The 19,555-nt window shown below is 38.6% G+C and overlaps 1 protein-coding gene across 3 annotated transcripts in view; it reads left to right on the forward strand.

Moving 5' to 3' along the window:
- AMPH (amphiphysin) overlaps nucleotides 1-19,555 on the forward strand; it is a 250,400-nt gene that overhangs the window by 156,071 nt on the left and 74,774 nt on the right. For all 3 annotated transcript variants that reach the window (XM_063609652.1, XM_055293373.2, XM_055293372.2), the window contains exons 8-11: nucleotides 6,453-6,528; nucleotides 7,149-7,231; nucleotides 9,570-9,708; nucleotides 11,291-11,419. In XM_063609652.1, coding sequence (XP_063465722.1) covers nucleotides 6,453-6,528; nucleotides 7,149-7,231; nucleotides 9,570-9,708; nucleotides 11,291-11,419 — 427 coding nt within the window. The remainder of the gene's footprint in view (nucleotides 1-6,452; nucleotides 6,529-7,148; nucleotides 7,232-9,569; nucleotides 9,709-11,290; nucleotides 11,420-19,555) is intronic.

Genomic DNA, 19,555 nt, shown 5'->3' on the forward strand with positions numbered 1-19,555 from the left:
ACATCCAAAACTAGCATTGATGTTATTTCAGTCTTTTGTGCCCCTCCTAAATTGTATTTGGTTATTCAAAGTAAAGTAATTGTTGGAGTGTCTTGTAGCATGAAAGACTTTGTAGGGACTTAAAAACAAAGGGAATATCTGAGGGATAATTTTGGAAAGAAACCTTTCCCCTTTTCTGGTCATACACAGTATAAATGTTTCAATGCTTTTGAAATCAATCTAATGTCTCACTCTGGCACTTAGGAAATAACACCAGTCAAAACTAGTTTTTCAATCCAGATCCTGCCTTTTGATCAAAACCTGACTTAGGCCTTCCTTTCTATGTAGCATATTTCTTGATAAAATCCTGATGACTCAACCATAATAATTGTGTGCATTGTGTATGCTGTATACCAAAGATCATTTTTTGGAATACTTTCTATTTGCTAGGTGTCATTTTATGTACTTTACACATATAACCTCTAATCATTACAATTACAGATCTCTCCATTTCACAGATGAGAAGCTAAAGATCATATTAATTAAATACCTCACCTTAGATTTTTAAGCTTGTAAATCCTAAAGGTAGCATTTAAAAACACTTTGGTGTTTTGTTTTGTTTTCCTGTGAATCGTGCTGCTTTTATCTAGGGCCTTTCTTTATCTAAAATGAGATTGCATTCAGTCATAATTTTTCAAGTTATTCCATAAATACATATGTTCTTTAACAAGCTATATTACTCAACCTGGAAATTGACATTAGTATTTTGTATCTTCTTTGCCTCCTATAAGGAAATGCATAATACTGGGCATGAAGTAATAAACATATTACATGTTAGTTATTAATGCATCGAACTATAATCCTTCAGAATGTTGAGTGGAATGTTCTATATATGCCTGTTAGGTTCATGTTTACTATATGTTGTTCAAGTTTTCTATTTCCTTACTATCTTCTGCCTTGTTGAAAGTGAGATATTGAAGTCTCCCACCATTATTGGTCTTATTTCTGTCTTCATTTCTGTCAGCTTTTGCTTAATGTATTTTAGGGCTCTGTTATTAGGTGTATATATGTTTATAACTGGTATATCTTCTTGATGGATTGACTGTTTTTTCTTTATAAACTGTCCTTCTTTGTCTCTAATAATTTTGATTATTTTGTCTGATATTACTATAGCCATTCAAGCTCTCTTTTCATTACTCTTTGCATGGAATATTCTTTTTTCCATTTTTAAACTTTCTACCTATCTTGAAGCTAAAGTGTGTCTCTTGTAGGCAGTATTTAGTTGGATCATTTGTGGGTGCACATGGTGTGTGTTTTATCCATTCTGCCAGCCTCTGCCTTTTGATTGCTGTGCTCAGTCCATTTACCTTTATATAATTACCAATAATGTAGGCTTTTCTGTCTACTATTTTGGTAATTGCTTTGTGTGCCTTACGTCTTTTTTGTTTCTCTATTCCTCCATTACTGCCAAGTGTAGAAAACGTTCAAAATTTTGGATTTAAACTGATCTTCAAAGATTAGTAGTTCATGAAGGAGAAATGAACTACTGCTTAGAGGGGGATGCAGGTTCAATTTTAAAAAAGGAAATACTAGAATATGATTGCAGGTTGCAAAGGAGCTTATAAATTACATAGATAGAGATGATAGAGTGGTATCACCAAGAAGGAAGGACTCTAAAGAGAATTCTTGAGGTAAATCTTGTAAAATAAGTAAAGCCACCATTTAGTGAAAAGGATATTCTAGGCTGACATAGAGTATGAATAAAGGCCTGTGGGTTGAAGCAGATATCTGGGTTCATGGAACTTTAGTCTAATGTAACTCAGGGTCAGAGTGATAGTGTCTAGGAGGGGCTTGTGGTGATGAAGCAGGAGAAAGACAGGGATCAGATACATTTATCATTCATTCAACAAATATTTATTGACCACCTACTGTGTGTGAAGAACTCTGTTAGATGCTAAAGATTCTGTACTGAAAGTTTTTGTTTGCTTGGAGCTTATATTGAAGGACAGGGAAAGGCAGTTACCTTTAAAAGAAATGAAAAATAAGATATCAGACAATAAGTTCAATGCAGAAAAAATTTTAAAAAAGGATAATTTAGTAGAGAGTGACATGAGATGGTATAACTCAGACTGTAGTTTGGATGTTTAGGGAAGTTGTCCCTCAAAGAGATAGGCAATATATAAAGAAAAGGAAATTTTGGGAAGATTGAATCTGGCTTATATATGCTGAGTTGAAGAATCATTAGGAAATTCAAAAAGATATGTCTATTAAGCTAAGTCTAAAGCTTGAAGAGAGGTTTGGGAGTCATTACCATATGGGTGGTAATAATGCCATGAGAGTTGATGAATTAGATGTTCCGATAGATCAAATGGCAAGATGAGGATCAAAGCAGAACCTTTGAGAGCACTAATATTTTATGGAATGTGCAAAAGAAGAGGGGACTGTGGAAAAGCCTTCCAAAAATTAATCAGAAATGTAGAAGGAGCCATAACAGAGGGATATCTCAAAAAGGCAAGAATGGAGAGAATTTTTAAAATGAGGAGTGCCAGGACTATCATTTACAATAGAGGTATCAAGCAGATGAGGACTAAAGAGGCATCACCTTTGGTAAACGTCCAGAGGGGTTTCAGTAGATGTTGGGATCAGAAGCTTGATTATAGGCATTGGAGACTCCATTGGAGATGAGGAAGCAGCAACCGGTGTCTGTTATTTTGAGGATTCTAACTATGATGGGCCCGAGGAACTGTGGCAGCTGGTATAGGGAAATTAAAGGGCAAGGGGAGCTTTCTAAAAATAACTTTTGTCATTTTGAGAAGATGGCATAACTGTGGTAAAGGTGAAATAATTTAGGACTGAGGATATGTGGGGCAAACAGGGGCTCAGGACAAGGAGGAAGGGTGTTGATAGGACCGACCTGAGAGTGTTAAGGGGTACATCACAGGGCCCAAGCTTGATAAAGCAGGATGTTCCACCTGATCAAGGGTAGTGGCCTGGAAGAAAAGTGCATTGATCTCACCGAAGTTTTGAAAAATCAGGTGGAATGGAAATGAATGAATGAGGGAGCTCATGGCCCAGGAAATTAGGTTAGTGGGTGGGCCACTAATCTGCCCCATTTCAGAGGTGAAATAGTTGTGAGTCATGGCAAAATCCAAGAAGTCAGAGGCCAATGCAGAATGTGTATAAATAGAATGCTGGAGTCACTAGTTAGAGGGCTCATGTTTTGGCTGGATAGTCATATGGTTGTTGAGATCTACTGTGTTAGTGTTAGGATCTGGTGAAGGAGAGAGGAGAAACCATGAGGCATGCCATTGTGGATTGTGGTTGGGGTTGAGGAGTCTTGCTGAGAGGTTGATATTAAGCTTTGAAGAGATTTAATATGAGTGCCATTAATCCCAGAATGGAGAGTGTAAATGAGCTTAGAGGATCAGAAGAGAGCTAGGAAAAAACTCTTCCTCCATCTCCATCTCCGTAATAAGTGAGGGACAGCAGGGGTTGCCTCCTCCACTGCAAGAGGGTCTGGGGGAAGCACTGACACTCCCCTCCAGGGAGACAGATTTCCTTAGGGCATTGCGAAGGGGAGAGTGCTCAGGCCTGCAAACTGTAGCTGTGATAAGCTCAACTTAATTTTTCCTTTATTTCTGAGAACAAAGAAACATCTTAATAAAGAAATTAAGTTGGTTTTGACAGCTAATAAGAAGGGTCCTGAGGATGCCACATTCAGGGAAATGGTGATGTCTCAGAGTCCCTTGTTTATAAAGAACTTGCAAAAGGAAACTTTTAAGCAGGTAATATCAGAATCAAGAGCTTGGTATTCTGGTACTCTGTGTCTGTATATTCTACTGCTGGTTACATTAAGTTTTTACAAGCCAGGGTCACATCAGAATATGCTCTTAGAGTGGAATGAGTGCCAAGTTTCTTCATTCACTGGCTTGTTTATTCATTTATGGAATGCATTCATTTATTCATGCCTGCTGTGTACTAGGTGCTAGGGCTGTAATAGTGAACCAGTTAAAGGCATTCCCCTCTTTGCAGGATCTCTGACTTCATAAATTGGAGAAAATCACTATCAGTTGTATCAAAAATGTTGGACACTTTTTCCTAGTTAAATACATGCTAGTTAATTTAATTTCTAAATTAAAAAACAAAATATTAGAAACAGATGTTTGTTTAGTTATTCTAAATAAGATATTTCTGATACTACACCATTTTCTCAGGATAATAATTGATTTGACAATGTAAGATATGCTGTATAACAAAATTGAAATATAGAAGAATGGGACTTCTTTTTTGTTTTTGCCTAATGCATCCAAAGTTAAATATGTTTAATAGAAGTGCCATTACATATTGCTAAGAAAAACAATACTAAGAAATAAAAAAATTTGAATAGGTGATTCACAAAAGAAGGAATACAGATGAGCAATAAATAAATGAACGAAAGTGTTAACTTTAATTAAAGAAATATAAACTTAAATGTCAGTGAGATGCTAACTTTTGGCTATCATATTTATAAAGGTTATATGTAAGGTAATGTTCAATTACCTTGTATATAAGGTAATATTTAAGGGACTATAAGTGGCCCAGTCTAGTGCGAGCAGTTGAGCAGTTTGATAGTGAACATCAGTGCTTATTTGGTTCACTCGTTTTACCAGCAAATACCTTCAAGAAATCTGTCCTAAGGAAATGAATAAGCTGTGTAGAAAACCTTAATTATAGATATTCATTAGGGTTTTGTTTACCATAGAAAAAAATTAATAAAAATAAAATAATACTCTCCAGTGAAGTTCAACTTACACACCTCTTCCATCTGTACCCACTTTCTATTTAAATTGGACCTTTCTTTCTGCAGCCCAAGTTTGTCCTCTTAAGCAGGTGTTTGCAGCTGTCACAGGGCCCGTTGCTCTCCTGTCTTCTCAGTTTCTCTGTTTCTGCCCATATCCACTCACTTTTGATATGTAATCATGTATGCCTTCTTGTTGTAACTTAACATTCCCATGTGGTTTTATAAGCTGCTTATTTCAAATATATATACACATATATATAAAATCTGCTTATTTCTCTTACACACACACACACACACACACACATTTCCATTGTAAGTATAAATAGAGCAGCCCCTCTGGGTGCTTCTCTAACTGGATTGTACATTCCTAGAGACATGTTCACCTACCACTATGCATGTACCCAGAGTTGGATAGGTCCTTTCTTGAGTAATTGAAGGAAGTAATTGAAGGAAGAAAAGTGTTAAGAATTACTGTCCCAGTTGATTGGGGCCCTGGAGAAGGGGTCATGAGTTGCCACTCAAAGTGCCCCAGAAGACTTCTCTGCAAACACTGCGAGTGGGGTCCCTCTGCATAATGTACAGGTAGCCTGTAGGGTCTCTCCTTGCCCGTCAAGCTGCTGCCTTAATTAGCTTCCTCAAATACAGGTGCAAGTCTTCTCCTTTGCCCTATCTCAAACACATCTAGGGGTTGCCCACTGCCTGCCAATAAATGTTGTGCTTCATGGTCTGGCAAGGACCTCTGCCCCAGAGAACCATCTGCTTCCTCACTAGGCTCCCCTCTCCCGGGCTCTGGTCTGACCTTCCTGGGGGCTTACCATTTCCCAAACACACTTTGGAGGATTTTGTTTATTAATGAATAGATGTCTACATGCATGTATATTTACATGCATATGAATAGGTATATGCACATGTATTTATGAGTAAGTATATGATCTTTTAAAATCAATTAAAAGAAAAATATATGAAATCAGGGTCACATGATCACTGTAGGTATAGAAAATTAAGATTAAGTCAAGTATGTTAGGGATTTAAGTAGAGATAAGCCACAGAAGAAGTTAGTCTCATTGCTATTATGAATGGGCAGCTTATGTTTTCATTTAGTCAGTGATGACATGCTCTTATATTTGATGAGCAATTAGAATTAATTTACGGGTTTTATATTTCCCTCTATGAAACAAATTTCAGAGTCCAAACACATAATAATAACTAGACCATTTATAGTTTATAAAAATTAATAATGAACTTCTCAAATCTTGAAAGCAAGAAACAGTAACTAAAATATAAAAAGTTCTCAGGGTGGGGGTTCCATAAGCATTGTCTCTGAATCAGCAGCATCAGTTGTCATCTAGAAACTCATCAGAAATACAAATTCCCAGTCTCCATGCTCAGACCTACTGGATCAGAAACACACCCTTCAGGTGGTTCTCATGCACGCTAAGGTCTGAGAATCACTGTCTTAAGGCACTGAATTTTAGGAGAGATCATGCTCTATGCCAAAATATATTTGTTTTTGTTCATTAACAGATGAGGAAATGTTGGGCTTGCTTTGAGTTCAGTATTTTATTTAGTCCAAAGTTATTCAAAATGGTATAAAAGAAACCTGGGTTTTCATTCATTTCATTGCTATTAAAATCATTTTTGCTGACTGGTCTTTCCCTCTCTCTTCTTTCCTCTTTGTATTTCCACATGGCAGACGAGTTGGATTTTATGTTAATACTTTCAAAAACGTCTCCAGCCTTGAAGCCAAGTTTCATAAGGAAATTGCGGTGGTGAGTCATGATGATTATTTTTGCATATGGAATATAAAGTAAAGGAAGGTTTATTTTGGAAGCAAATGAAATGGGATAGAATTATCCAAAGAATTCACCCTTTTGTATGTTTCTTTTAGTTGTGTGTTATTACCCTTGGTAACATTTCTACGGTTTTTCATAGTGATCACATAGTTCTTTGTATCTTTTGAAGATTTTGCCACAGTTTTACACTGTTGTTTCTTTTACCAGGCAGTTTATAAAGTTGGAATTCCCAGTGGTATTTTAGGCTAATGCAAAATTGCTCTCAAAATATTTAGGTAATCAACAACTCTGTTGTTGATTGATTTTTGTTGTTGTTGTTCAGAAGGGTGGAGTGAATGTAAACAGTAAGCTTTTGTTTTCTGCTCTGTACTCTGGTTAATATATATATACGTTTAGTTTACTCGTGTTTCATTTGTTTCCGTTTTGACATAGATTTTAAATTTGAACCGTATACAGAATTTCAGTTATCCTGAGGCCATCCAAACTATCATAAAATTTATAGTTTCTCAATAAGCAATTTCTTTCTTGGGGAGAATAGCCTGAATTGGCACCAGAATGACATGTGACTAATAGACAAGTGGCCTCTGTCCCCTTAGCTTTGCCACAAACTGTATGAAGTGATGACGAAACTGGGTGACCAGCACGCCGACAAGGCCTTCACCATCCAAGGAGCGCCCAGGTAGGCCCCTGCTCATTGGAGCACCTGTAATGTCCTGCTTGTTAAAATTTCTGCAATCTGTGGACCAGCCTGTACTATTTTATTTATCCTACAAAAGTCTCACAGGAGGCTTTTCACCCTAGAAGCCGACACTAATTTTATTTCTGTGCTTTTACACTTATTTCTGGCCTTCAGTGACTCAACTAGGATTCTTCTTCATGTCACAACAGCATTGACTTTCTGCCTCTCTGCCTCTCTCTGCTTTCCATGAGGCTTGATAGCAACAGTGTGAAATTTTAATATATAATGTATATGCTTGTTGTAATATATAACTTGTTATGCACTTAATAATTTCTCTGGAGAAGAAAGGAATTCCCAAAGTTTATGACAGTTTGTCCTGATTGTTATCATCGATGCTGACATCTTTTATGAATCCATATTGGGAAAGGAAAGAGGAAGTAGGTGAGATCTCATCTTCCTCTTACCTCCTGACTCTTGATCTGGTGAACACTGTGCTGTTTTTGTTTTATTGCACGTTGCATTATGAGTATGCCAGTCAAATACCCCGGAGCCCCAGTGATCCATAGGTGAACTGTCTACCTTGCCAGGGTTTGGCTGCACACCAGCTTTCTCCGGTGATTCTAGAATCCTTTTTATTCCATCCTTCGCAGACTTTATGTACTCAGAGAATGAAGGCTAGTGAGCTGGGAGTCAGAAGACCCAGCTTTCGGTTTTCTGATTTTGCAGTTAACTTGCTTTGCCTTCCTTGAGTAAGTTCAAAACCTCTCTGGTTAGAGGTCTCATTTTTTTTAATTCAATAGAAAAAAAAAAAGATACTATTGAACTACATGGTTTCCAAGGTAATCTACAGTCCTGACATTCTATATTTGCCATTTTAATACAAACACTTATTTGCATACATTTATGAAAACACACATAGTCATACACATGAACCAACTTCTACGTATGTTAATGTTTGGATCCCTCTAGAGATTGTTAATTTTCTTATTCCCTGCTCTTTGGATTAGCCCTACTTATAGGTTCTGCTATGGTTTCTATACTATGTGAGCAGTAGTATATCTTCTCTTTCTAAGGAAAAGAATATTGCCTGAAAGAATACATAAGAGAGGCAGAGTTACTGTTTTCAGTATGGTTATTTCAGTATGGGGCTAGGCACAAAGGAAGAATTGGAATAGGAATATCAGAATGACATTTGAGTGTTTTAAGAATGAAGTGCATGAAAAAATTTAGGGTTGTTCCCTTACATGGAAATGAAAGGGACAAATTCATCTGAAAATTTTGATGTTGCCAAATGAGATACAGTGAAGAAAAAGCGGGGCCGTGACCACTTAATGAATGTTCCTTTCATTTTTTTTGACATTCCTCTGCAGAATGCGGTGGTGAGTGAGCTCGGTGGCATCTCTATTAAGCTTAGATTGGGGCTATGTTTCCGTCTGAGGCCATGATTGCTGGCATATGACCCCAATCATGTGGCATGTCTGTGTTCTCGCTAAAGGACCCAGTTTCCTCAGACCATGCTGCTGTGTACATGCTCTTTTATTTTGGGGTACAGACTCTGTTTCTTCGAGCTGTAGACTTTAGAAATTCTTAGAGAGTAGGATGTGTCCCAAGTGCTTCTTAGTCATCACATTTGGGCTGTTCCCGAGCGTCTGGCTGTATGCCGGGAACATGGTGGGTTCTTAGTAAATGAAACTGAATCTTGTCTGATTTTGTTGCACATTTCAAGATGCCTGAGTTGAGTAGTTACTTATAAGGTCTAGAAAGAGAAATAATTAGTGAGTTTATTTCCAAATGTTATTAGAAAGCACTTCTACAAAATCCTTACTAACACTATCCTAAGGCTACCTTTTAATATAAAAGTTACAATTTTCATAGTTTTTTATAGATTGTGACATGGCAAGATTCTCTTGTAAATAGAAAGTGAAATGAGTAAAATCAATTCAGCTTATGTTTGGAAGATTCTTGCGGAGCTTCTTTGAAAGAACAGAGGGCTTGCATTACTAAGACCTGAATTCAGATTCACTAAATTGCTGGGTGATTTCAGAGTTTTTATTTTTAACCTATCTATGCCCCACTTTACTACTTGTAAAGTGGGGATAATAAAACATGGCTACTGTGAAGACAAGAGATAATATATGAATGAGGTCTCTGTAGTGCAAATAAATGGTACCAGTTATCACCATCACTGTTGCAATTAACCAGAATTAACCTGGAAGGGGAGAGCAGGAGAACAAACAGTACCTGTTAGGCTTCTGGGTTTCTCTGAGATGGAAAACCCCTGATCAGATGAATACTGTTCTTGAGAAGGCCCCTTGCCCAATGACCTGTGTTCCTCTAGTGATTCGGGTCCTCTCCGCATTGCAAAGACACCATCACCGCCTGAGGAGCCTTCACCCCTCCCGAGCCCGACAGCAAGTCCAAATCATACATTAGCACCTGTGTCTCCCGCACCAGCACGGCCTCGGTCACCTTCACAGGTAGGAAGAGGTCAAATATATTGGGGGATAGAGCTCATGATGAGGTGAAGGTGGCCCCATCTAGGATAATCCCCCAGTGCCGGGGCTTCAAGAGAAGTTTCCAGTTAGGGAGACTGAGATGTGAGGCTTTAGGCATTGTGATTGTCATGAAGGTATCCACCTGCTTTTCTTATTTGACTTGATATTTCCTCACATGCCCTATATTCAAGTTTTTTGGGACTTCTTACCATGTTCTCAGCATGCTCAGGCTAGCGCACTCTCTCTTCTCCTATCTCTTGCTACAAAACTATTTTCTTTCGATGCTCCATTTAAATCCTACCTCTGCATGAAACCTTCCCTCTCCTAGTAGTTTAGAGTTGGCAAGTACTGCCAAGAAAAGCAGTTATGTTTATGTGTCATCTCACATTTTTTGGTACACCTGGACATTTTTTAGTACACACACTTGCATACAAGTGGCCACTTAATAAAATTGAATTGAAGAAATAATTGAAGAGAAACAATAAGGGCTGGGCAAAGGTAACTGTAGAGAGAAACTACCACCTTTATTCTCCCTATGTTGGGTGAAAATGAAATTTCTGTAGAAAAATTTATAGTCCCCCGTCCAGTTCAAGCTTTCTTGTACTGGACTGGGGCACAGTCCAGTACAAGGTGACACAACCCCTTTCTTGCCTTACAAAGGGGTTGTGTCCTGATAAACCCATCGTAAGTAGAAAATATTACAAGTTAAAATGCATTAAATACACCTAACCTATTGAGCATCATGACTTAGCCCAGCCTACCTTAAACGTGCCGAGAACACTTAACATTAGCCTACAGTTAGACAAAGTTATCTAACACAAAGCCTATTTTATAACTGTGTTGAATATCTTGTGTAATTTACTGATTATAGTACACTGTAGAACATAATAGCAGTCATTTACCCTCATGATCACAGGGCTAACTGGGAAGTGTGGTTCACTGCCACTGCCCCGCCTCATGAGAGAGTATCTTCACACTTTCTGCTGAATGCCTATTGCTTTTACACTTTCCTAAAGTCCGAAAAAATCATAGATTGAACCACTGTAAGTTGAGGACCATCTATATGTAGTTGAACTAAGGAAAGTCTTGGGAAGATAACATGTATTAAACAGACCTTTAAAGTTTTCTACTTTTCAAAATCCTTGAATGGAAAGTGAAATGTAAGCTGCCTATAGTTGGTCTCACCAATTCAAATGAAAAGCTGCTTTAGTTTTGAAATTTTATTTCCAAAATGAGAAATTATTTTCAGTTTAGTTCAGAAGAGGGTATTGCCCTAGTTTAACCTTTAAAGTATATGTACCTGGCCCTACAGCTCTGTGTATTGTACTTGAGTTGAGATGAATGGACTCTTATAGCCTCAGTTTTGTTTTTCCCCTGAACCATGGCTTATCAGGGCTCAGAGAGCCTCACAAGTAGACAGCATTCTTTACCTGTATCAGATAGGCTTGCTGCTATATGCAGATATAAGTTTCAATCAGAGCTCAATCTGTCCATGTAGCTACCTTTCTTCATGTCTGACACATTGTCTTTGACTGGACTAATGTTTGTATGTAATGCTTCCTAGACAAGGAAAGGGCCTCCTGTCCCACCTCTACCTAAAGTCACTCCGACGAAGGAACTGCAGCAGGAGAACATCATCAGTTTCTTTGAGGACAACTTTGTTCCAGAAATCAGTGTGACAACACCTTCCCAGGTAAGTGCCTGGTGCAGGGCTGGTATGTCCATGAAAGTCCCAGGGTGGAAGGACTCTCAGGGGCTAGCCCTAAAGAAAGTGGCGGTGCCAGAACCAACAATATAATTTTAATTGTCATTCAGACTTGTTTTAATTACTTGGTTAGTCTGAAGCATTCTTAAATGGGAGATGTACGGTATTTGAAAATTATCTTTTTTTTTAATTAAGGGTAGTGTATACTTATAGAAAATTGGAAACATATTGAAAAGTATAAAATGAATAATTTATCTTATTTTTTTAAATTGTTTTATTGATACCAAATATTTTACATATTTATGGGACACATGTATTTGTTACATGCATAGGATGTGGAATGATCGAGTTAGGGTATTTGGGATATCTATCACCTTGAGCATTTATCATTTCTTTGCATTGGTAACATTTCAAATCATCTCTTCTAGCCACTTTGAAATACCTAATACATTGTTGCTGACTACAGTCACCCTAATCTGCTATTGAATGTTGGGGCTTATTTGTTCAATCTAACTGTATGTTTGCATCCACTAACCAACCTCTCTTTATCCCCTCCTTCCACCCACACATCCTTCTCAGCCTCTGGTACCTATTATTCTCTCCTCTATCTCTATGAGATCGATTGTTTCTAAGCTCTCATATATTAGTAATAGGTGGCATCTGTCTTTTCTGTGCCTGGCTTATTTCACTTAACATAATGACCTCCAGATCCATCCATGTTATTGCAAACGATATTATTTCATTCTTTTTTAGTTCAGTAGTATTCCATTGTGTGTCTATGCCACATTTTCTATATCCATTTGCCCATCAATGGACACTTAGTTTGATTTTCTATCTTTACTCTTATCAATAGTGCTGTGATAACCATGCAAGTGCAGGTATTCCTTTGATATACACATTTCTTTTCTTTTGGATAAGTACCCAATAACGGGATTGCTGGATCTTATGGTAGTTCTATTTTTAGTTTTTTTTGAGGAATCTCCCTACTGTTTTCTGTACTAGTTGTACCAATTCTATTCCCACCAACATTGTATAAGAGTTCCTTTTTCTCCACATCCTTGCCAGCATCTGTTATGTTTTGTTCTTTAATAATAGCCATTCTAACTGGGGTACGATGACATCTCAATTTGGTTTTGATTTGGATTTCCCTGATACTTAGTGATGCTAAGCATGTTTTTGTATATCTGTTGGCCATTTGTATATTTTCTTTTGAGAAGTGTCTATTTATATCCTTAGCCCACTTTTTCATGGGATTATTTTTTTAATTATTGAGTTGAGTTCCTTGTATATTCTGAATATTGTTCCCTTGTTGAATGTCTGTCTGTAAATATTTTCTCCCGTTCAACATGTGTCTCTTCACCCTATTTATTGTTTTCTTTGTGTGCAGATGCCATTTAGTTTAATATAGCCTCCGTTTTTCTATTATTATAGTTATCTGTGCTTTTGAAGTCTTATCCATGCAATTTTTCTTAAACTGATGTCTTGAGGTGTTTCCCTATGTCCTTTTCTAGTTGTTTTATAGTTTTGGGTCTTATGTTTAAGCCTTTAATTCATCTTAAGTTGGTTTTTATATATCAGGAGAGACAGGGATCCAGTTTCACTTTTCTGCATATGGACATCCAGTTTTCCCAGCACTATTTATTGAAGAAGGTGTCCTTTCCCCAGTATATGTTCTTGATACCTTTATCGAAAATCAGTTGGCTGTCAAAATGTGGATTTATTACTGGGCTCTGTATTTTGTTCCATTGGTCTATGTGTCTATTTTTATACCAATGTCATGCTGTTTTGGTTACTATAGACTTGTAATATGTTTAGAAGTCAGGTAATGTGATGCCTCCAGCTTTGTTCTTTTAGCTCAGAATTGCTTTGGCTATTTTGGCTCTTTTTTTGGTTTCATACAAATTTTGATGATTTTCTCTAATTCTGCTGAAAATGTTGTTGGTATTTTGGTAGGCGTTGCATTATATCTGTAGATTGCTTTGGGCATTATGGTTATTTTTACAATATTAATTTTTCTGATCCTTGTCTTTTTAATTTTCTTTCATCAGTATTTTGTAGTTTTCCTCATACAGATCTTTCACTTTCTTGGCTAAATTTATTCCTAGGTATTTTATTTCGTTGTAGCTGTTGTAAATAGTATTGCCATATTAATTTCTTTCCCTTCTGGCTCTTTATTGGTGTACAGAAATGCTACTGATTTTTGTATGTTGATTTTTTTAATATATCCTGCAACTTTACTGAACTTATTTATCAAATTTAGGAGGTTTTTTTGGTGGATTCTTTCATTTTTTCTAGCTATAAGGTCATACTATCAGCAAAGAGGAACGATTTGGCTTCTTGTTATCCAATTTGAATGCCTTTTATTTCTTTATCTTGCCTGATTGCTCTGGCTAGTACTTCCAGTGCTATATTGAATGGGAGAGGTGAAAGTGGGCATCCTTATCTTGTTCCTTATCTTGTTCATAGAAGAAAGGCTTTTAGATTTTCCCCCATTCACTATGATGCTACCTGTGCTTTTGTCATATATGGCCTTTGTTATTTTGAAGTCAGTTCTTTCTATTTCCTAGTTGATTGAGAGTTTTCATCATGAAGCAGTGTTGAATTTTATCAAATGCTTTTTCTCTATCTATTGAGATAATCATGTAGATTTGTGCTTAATTCTGTTGATGTGATGTATTAGGTTTATTGTTTTGCATAAGTTAAACTATCCTTAGATCCCTGATATAAATCCCACTTGGTCGTGGTGTGTCATCTGTTTCATGTGCTGTTGGATTTGGTTTGCTAGTATTTTGTTAAGGATTTTTGCATTTATGTTTATCATGAATATTTGCCTATAGTTTTCTTTTTGTTGTTGTGTTTTTGTTTGGTTTTGGTATTAAGATAGTGCTGGCCTTGTAGAATGAGTTAGGGAGAGTTCTTTCCACTTCAATTTTTTGGAATAGTTTCAGGAGGACTGGTATTGATAGGGTTGGGCTGTGAATTCAACTAATCCTAGGCTTCTGTTTGTTGGGAGACTTCTTTATTTTTATTTTATTATAGATTCAGGGGATACACATGGAGTTTTGTAACATGGAGACATTGCGTGATGCTGAGGTTTGAGCTTCTAATGATCTCATCACCCAGATAGTGAACATAGTCCCCAGTAGGTAGTATTTTATCTTTGCCCACCTCCCTCCATCCCTCCACAGTCTTTTTGTGAGACCAAACACACAAATGAGGAAGAGAAATGACTCAAGTGGTACTACTGCAGTATACTACCAAACCGTGATGACATATATGTCATTGTATGACATATATATGTGACATGTACATACACACACACACACAAAATGACCAGAAAACAATTAACATTATGACAGTCACAAAACCTCACATATTAGTAATAGCCTTGAAAGAAAACAGATTAAATTAAAAGATAAACTGACTAAATAAATAAACAGATGCTTTTCTCTTGCCGTTCTTAGTATTCTTTTATTTTTGCCTTAGTACATAGTTTGACTGTAATATAGCATTGAGAAGACCTTTTTGCATTGTATCTGTTTAAGGATATTTGGGCTTCCTATATCTGGATGGCTAGGTCTCTTGCTAGACTTGGGATGTTTTCAATCTAATACTTCATTAAATAGATTTTCTGGCCCATTTGTTCTCTCTTGGCCCTCAAGGACACCAATAATTCAAATATTTCATTGCATTATATTGTCCCAAATGTCAGGAAGGCTTTGTCCATTCTTTTTTATTTATTTTTGTCTCATTGGGTTATTTCAAAGACCTGTCTTAAAGTTCTGAGATGCTTTCTTTTGTTTGTTCTAGTCTCTGGTTGAAGCTTCCAAATGTGTTTTGTATTTCAGTCAATAAATTCTTCAGTTCCAGAATTTCTATTTGGTTCTTTTAAAAAATGTCTCTTTGGTAAATTTTTCATTCATATCCTAAAATGTTTTTCTGATTTCTTTGTTTTTCAAAATTTTCTTATATCTCACTGAGCTTCTTTAAAAGCAATGTTTTGAATTCTTTATCTTGTTTCTTTGGAAGTGTCATATTTCCTTGCTGTTTTATGATTCTGTTTCATTGTGTTGATATCTGTGCATCTGGTATAACTTCCAATTTCCAATCTGGTTGCTTCTTTCAATTGTTTGAAATTGGTTTTTGTAGGGGAGGGCTTTTCTCTGAAGATGTATATATGTTGTTGGTTGGGTCAGACATTTTGGCTTTGATTTTGGCCACATGTAGTAGTGTGATCTTTGTATGATTCATTAGGCTATAAATAGTGTCAGCTGTACTTGTGATTTCCTCAATGACTTAGGGTGCATTTGCTAGCAGGGGGCCAGGGTAAAGTTTTGCTGAGGACAAGGATGCCAGGTTGACCAGTCTTTGGGCCCCAGTGGAGGCAGTGGTAGGCTGAGCATTGCTTGTGCTTGGCTTCAATGTGGGTTACACTAGCTCCAGTGTTAGTCCAGACAGGCTGATTCTTGGGCTCCAGGTGGCTTGCTCAGATATCGGTAGTGGCAGCAGTAGGATGAGTGTGTGGTCAGGTTCTCAAATCTCTGGGCAGCTGCTGTGATGTGCGTGATGTCAGTAGCGGTGGTGGAGTAACCCACAGGAACCCAAGTGGTCTACTCTGGTGTTGGTGATAGCTACGACAGGTTGGGTGTGCCGGTCCCTTGGCCTGCTGGTGGTGCATTCTGGTGGGTGCCACCTGTGGTAGCTTTGGCAGGTTGGGCTGGCCCAATCTCAGACCCAGGAGGAATATTCAGGTGCCAACAGTGGTAGACTGGGCTGGGAGATTTCCAGGCCCCTAAACAGCATGCTGAAGCACTGGGGTGACAAGCTGGATCCAGTAGCTTGTCCTGAGGTCAAGCTACATTGACACTGGTTGTGACAGGCTAGGTAGGGTGGTTTCCAGCCTGCTGACAAAATGTTCAGGTGTAGGAGGCACCACACTGCCCTGTGGACCTGCTATTAGGGAGGTCAAAGCCTCTCATGGTGGGAGGTAGCTGTGGGACACGTAGTTTCCTTGTGCCTTGGTCCCACTGCAGCCTGCAGCAGCAGCAGTGGGATTTGTCCACAAAGTGTCTGAAAGTGCCTGGCTTCCCCTCTCCCTCTTTGGCCCAGTGGTAGCAGCAGTAGCATCAGCCTTGGCCCCAGGGAGGGATGCAGATCTTTGGAAGCTAGGCTCTCAGAATGGCACCCACTGCCACTGGGGAAGGTGGGGCCCCTCTAAGGTGGTGTAGTATAGGCAAGTAGCTGTGGGTCTGTGGGGAGTGCAGTTTTCTCATTTCTTGGTTCCACAACAGCCCTCAGAGGTGCATAGGATTTCTCCTAGCAGTACATGAAAGTGCGAGGCCTCTCCTCTCCCTTCTTGGCCTGGCCGTGACAGTGGCAGTATCCGCCCCAGAATAGAATGCAGTCTTTTTGGGGGCTTAGCTCAGAATGCCTACAAGCTGCAGCCACTCAGGACATGGTTGCCTATGGGGCTTCTTGTGAGTTCTCTCTCTGGACCAATGTCTCTGTGTGGTCCCTAGGCAGCTACCCATGTAAATCTTGAAGCCCACATCACTTGAGGGGTTCTCCCATAGCCAGAGTTGTAAAAAGATGGTGGTGGGTATGTGGAGTCTTGGGGATTCTCACTTATCTTTTCCTCATGTCTGGGAGCTTCTCCTGGATCCCAGCTGAGGAAAGCCTTGCTGCCCTCTCCTTGCTTGCTTTCAGTGCTTCCCATCACTTCTCTGTTGAATCCCAGTGTTCTCTCTTAGGTGATGTATTCACAGTGTGAATATCTACTTGCAATTTTGCTTCTGCTCTGTGGAAGAGGCATGTACTAGTTTTCTTTAGTCAGCCATCTTGGGAATCTCCCAGAATAAATAATTGTAGGCCGGGCACGGTGGCTCACACCTGTAATCCCAGCATTTTGGAGGCCAAGGAGGACAGATCACCTGAGGTCAGGAGTTCGAGACAAGCCTGACCAACATGGGGAAACCCTGTCACTACTAAAAATACAAAAATTAGCCGGGCATGGTGGCTTATGCCTGTAATCCCAGCTACTCGGAAGGCTGAGGCAGGAGGAGGTGGGAGGCAGAGGTTGCGGTGAGCCAAGATTGTGCCGTTGCACTCCAGCCTGGGCAACAAGAGCAAAACTCCATCTCAAAAAAAAAAAAAAGAATTTTAATAATCACTTAAATCATACCACTCTGACATGACCACTAGTGCCCTTTGGTCTGTCTTCTTTTAGTCTTCCCAAATCACTGAGTATATATCAATTTTGCACTATAAAATTGAGATGTACTATCATGTATTTCTGACCTTTCTACTTAATTTTATTGAGCATATTTTCGTGTCATAATATTGTCTTTGCAAATACATATTTGCCCATAGTATTCTCTCAGTTGGTTGTACCAACCCCTGATTATTGGCCACAAATTGCTTCCAACTTTTTGTTGCTTCACCAGCACTTCAGTAAGCATCTCTTTATATGTTATTTCATGTTTATGTCTTCTATTATTGCTTTTATATTGATTCTTAGTAGAGAGAGGAAATGAAATTGAAAGAGGTGAATAATTTTAAGTCTTTTGTCCTTCAACAGGGGCGTATTATTTACATGAATTGGCAAATGAAAGTCAGTGTTCCTACTGATTTTGAATATACCTGGGTTCACATATCCCACCGCAGCTACTTGCAGGCCTGTTCCTGGTAGTGGCTGTGTTTTGTTTTGTTTTGTTTTGTTTTTAATTAACTCGAGAATTATCATGACTTCCAGAGCTGCCTCTAATGTCACTGAAACCATCTCTTTTTTCTACGAGTAAAAGACCATACAGAAGTCATGGTGATACTATTTCTTCTCAGTGTTCTCAGGGTCTGGAATAATATTTACATTTTACAAGAGGTGCTAATGCAGTACTATAATTACTGAGCACATCAATAACTACACTATGCATAATATCCCGATTATAATCACATCATATTAATAATAGCGGAGATGGTGTACTGATAATAATAGGGACCTCAGAAAATAAAAACTCAGACACAGTGCAGTGGCAAATCATGATTTTTCATCCTTTTCAAGCACACTTATCAATAGGCAAAATGCTTTGAGCTATTGTTTTCTTGCTTCTGTTGTATGCATAAGATGCTGAGTTTGATAAAATTAACTGGGGCTTGAGATGTGATTTAGCAGTTCCTTTGAGAATGGTGTTTATTGGTGCATGGCCATATTGTATGTCTGTGGATACCGAGATGCTGCCAGGGATAGCTGTCTTAGCGCCAAAGTATCTTACCCAGCATCTGCCAGTTGTCCTGGGACAAACTTGAGCAATTCTAATTTCCAAAGTTGTACAGTCCCTTTGCATTTGCTACTGCCCAGCTTCATTCTCTTTGTTCGCTACATGGATTTTCAAACTGGGAGTGTTTTAAGCAACAATACCCTTACTCAGTTGCTTTGACCTGGACCCTCCAAGAGCATCCTCTCAGTTCCATCACAAATAGAGACTTTGGTCACCTAGAAGCCTTGTGTGCTTAGCCGAGGACATCCCCATTTGGTAGACAAGGCAACTGAAGTAGAGACAACATGACATGCAGACTCACTGTGAAGTAAAGATGAGGTTCAGAAGTGTTCTTTCTTTTTAAATGTTTTTCTTTTTATTTGTAATTTACTGGCTCATAGGTAAGGACACTTCATGGTGGGGGGAAAAAGAATCAAAGCACTTTGGAAAATTACAGATGCCAGGAGAGTCCCCTAAGTACTTAAAAGAGCATTAGCTTTTGCTGGTACCGTTGAGTGAGAGTGATGGGAAAAGTCAAGAACTGGGGCAGAGGAAGTACCTTTCCAAACAGAAGCATGTTCCAGCTGCAGCTCCTGTGAGGACGCTATTCCTGGATCCACTTGCCTAGGCTTTGCTAGTGCTTTATGCATAACCCCAAGGCTGCTGGGAAAGGAATTTGGGAGCTTTCAGCGTCTCTCCATCAATACCTCTTATATCTCACTGGCTGTCTGTCACATCCTTCGGTCTTCCAGGCAATTTTGGAAGAACTAAGCACCAGAGACATTATAGGAGTGCATTTTCGGGGGCACAGCCTTATTTATATTGTTTTCTTCTAATCTGGGGAGGAGTCAGAAAGGGGTTTCTGCCATTT

This window comes from Symphalangus syndactylus, chromosome 9 (assembly GCF_028878055.3).
Source record: "Symphalangus syndactylus isolate Jambi chromosome 9, NHGRI_mSymSyn1-v2.1_pri, whole genome shotgun sequence".
NCBI lineage: Eukaryota > Metazoa > Chordata > Mammalia > Primates > Hylobatidae > Symphalangus > Symphalangus syndactylus.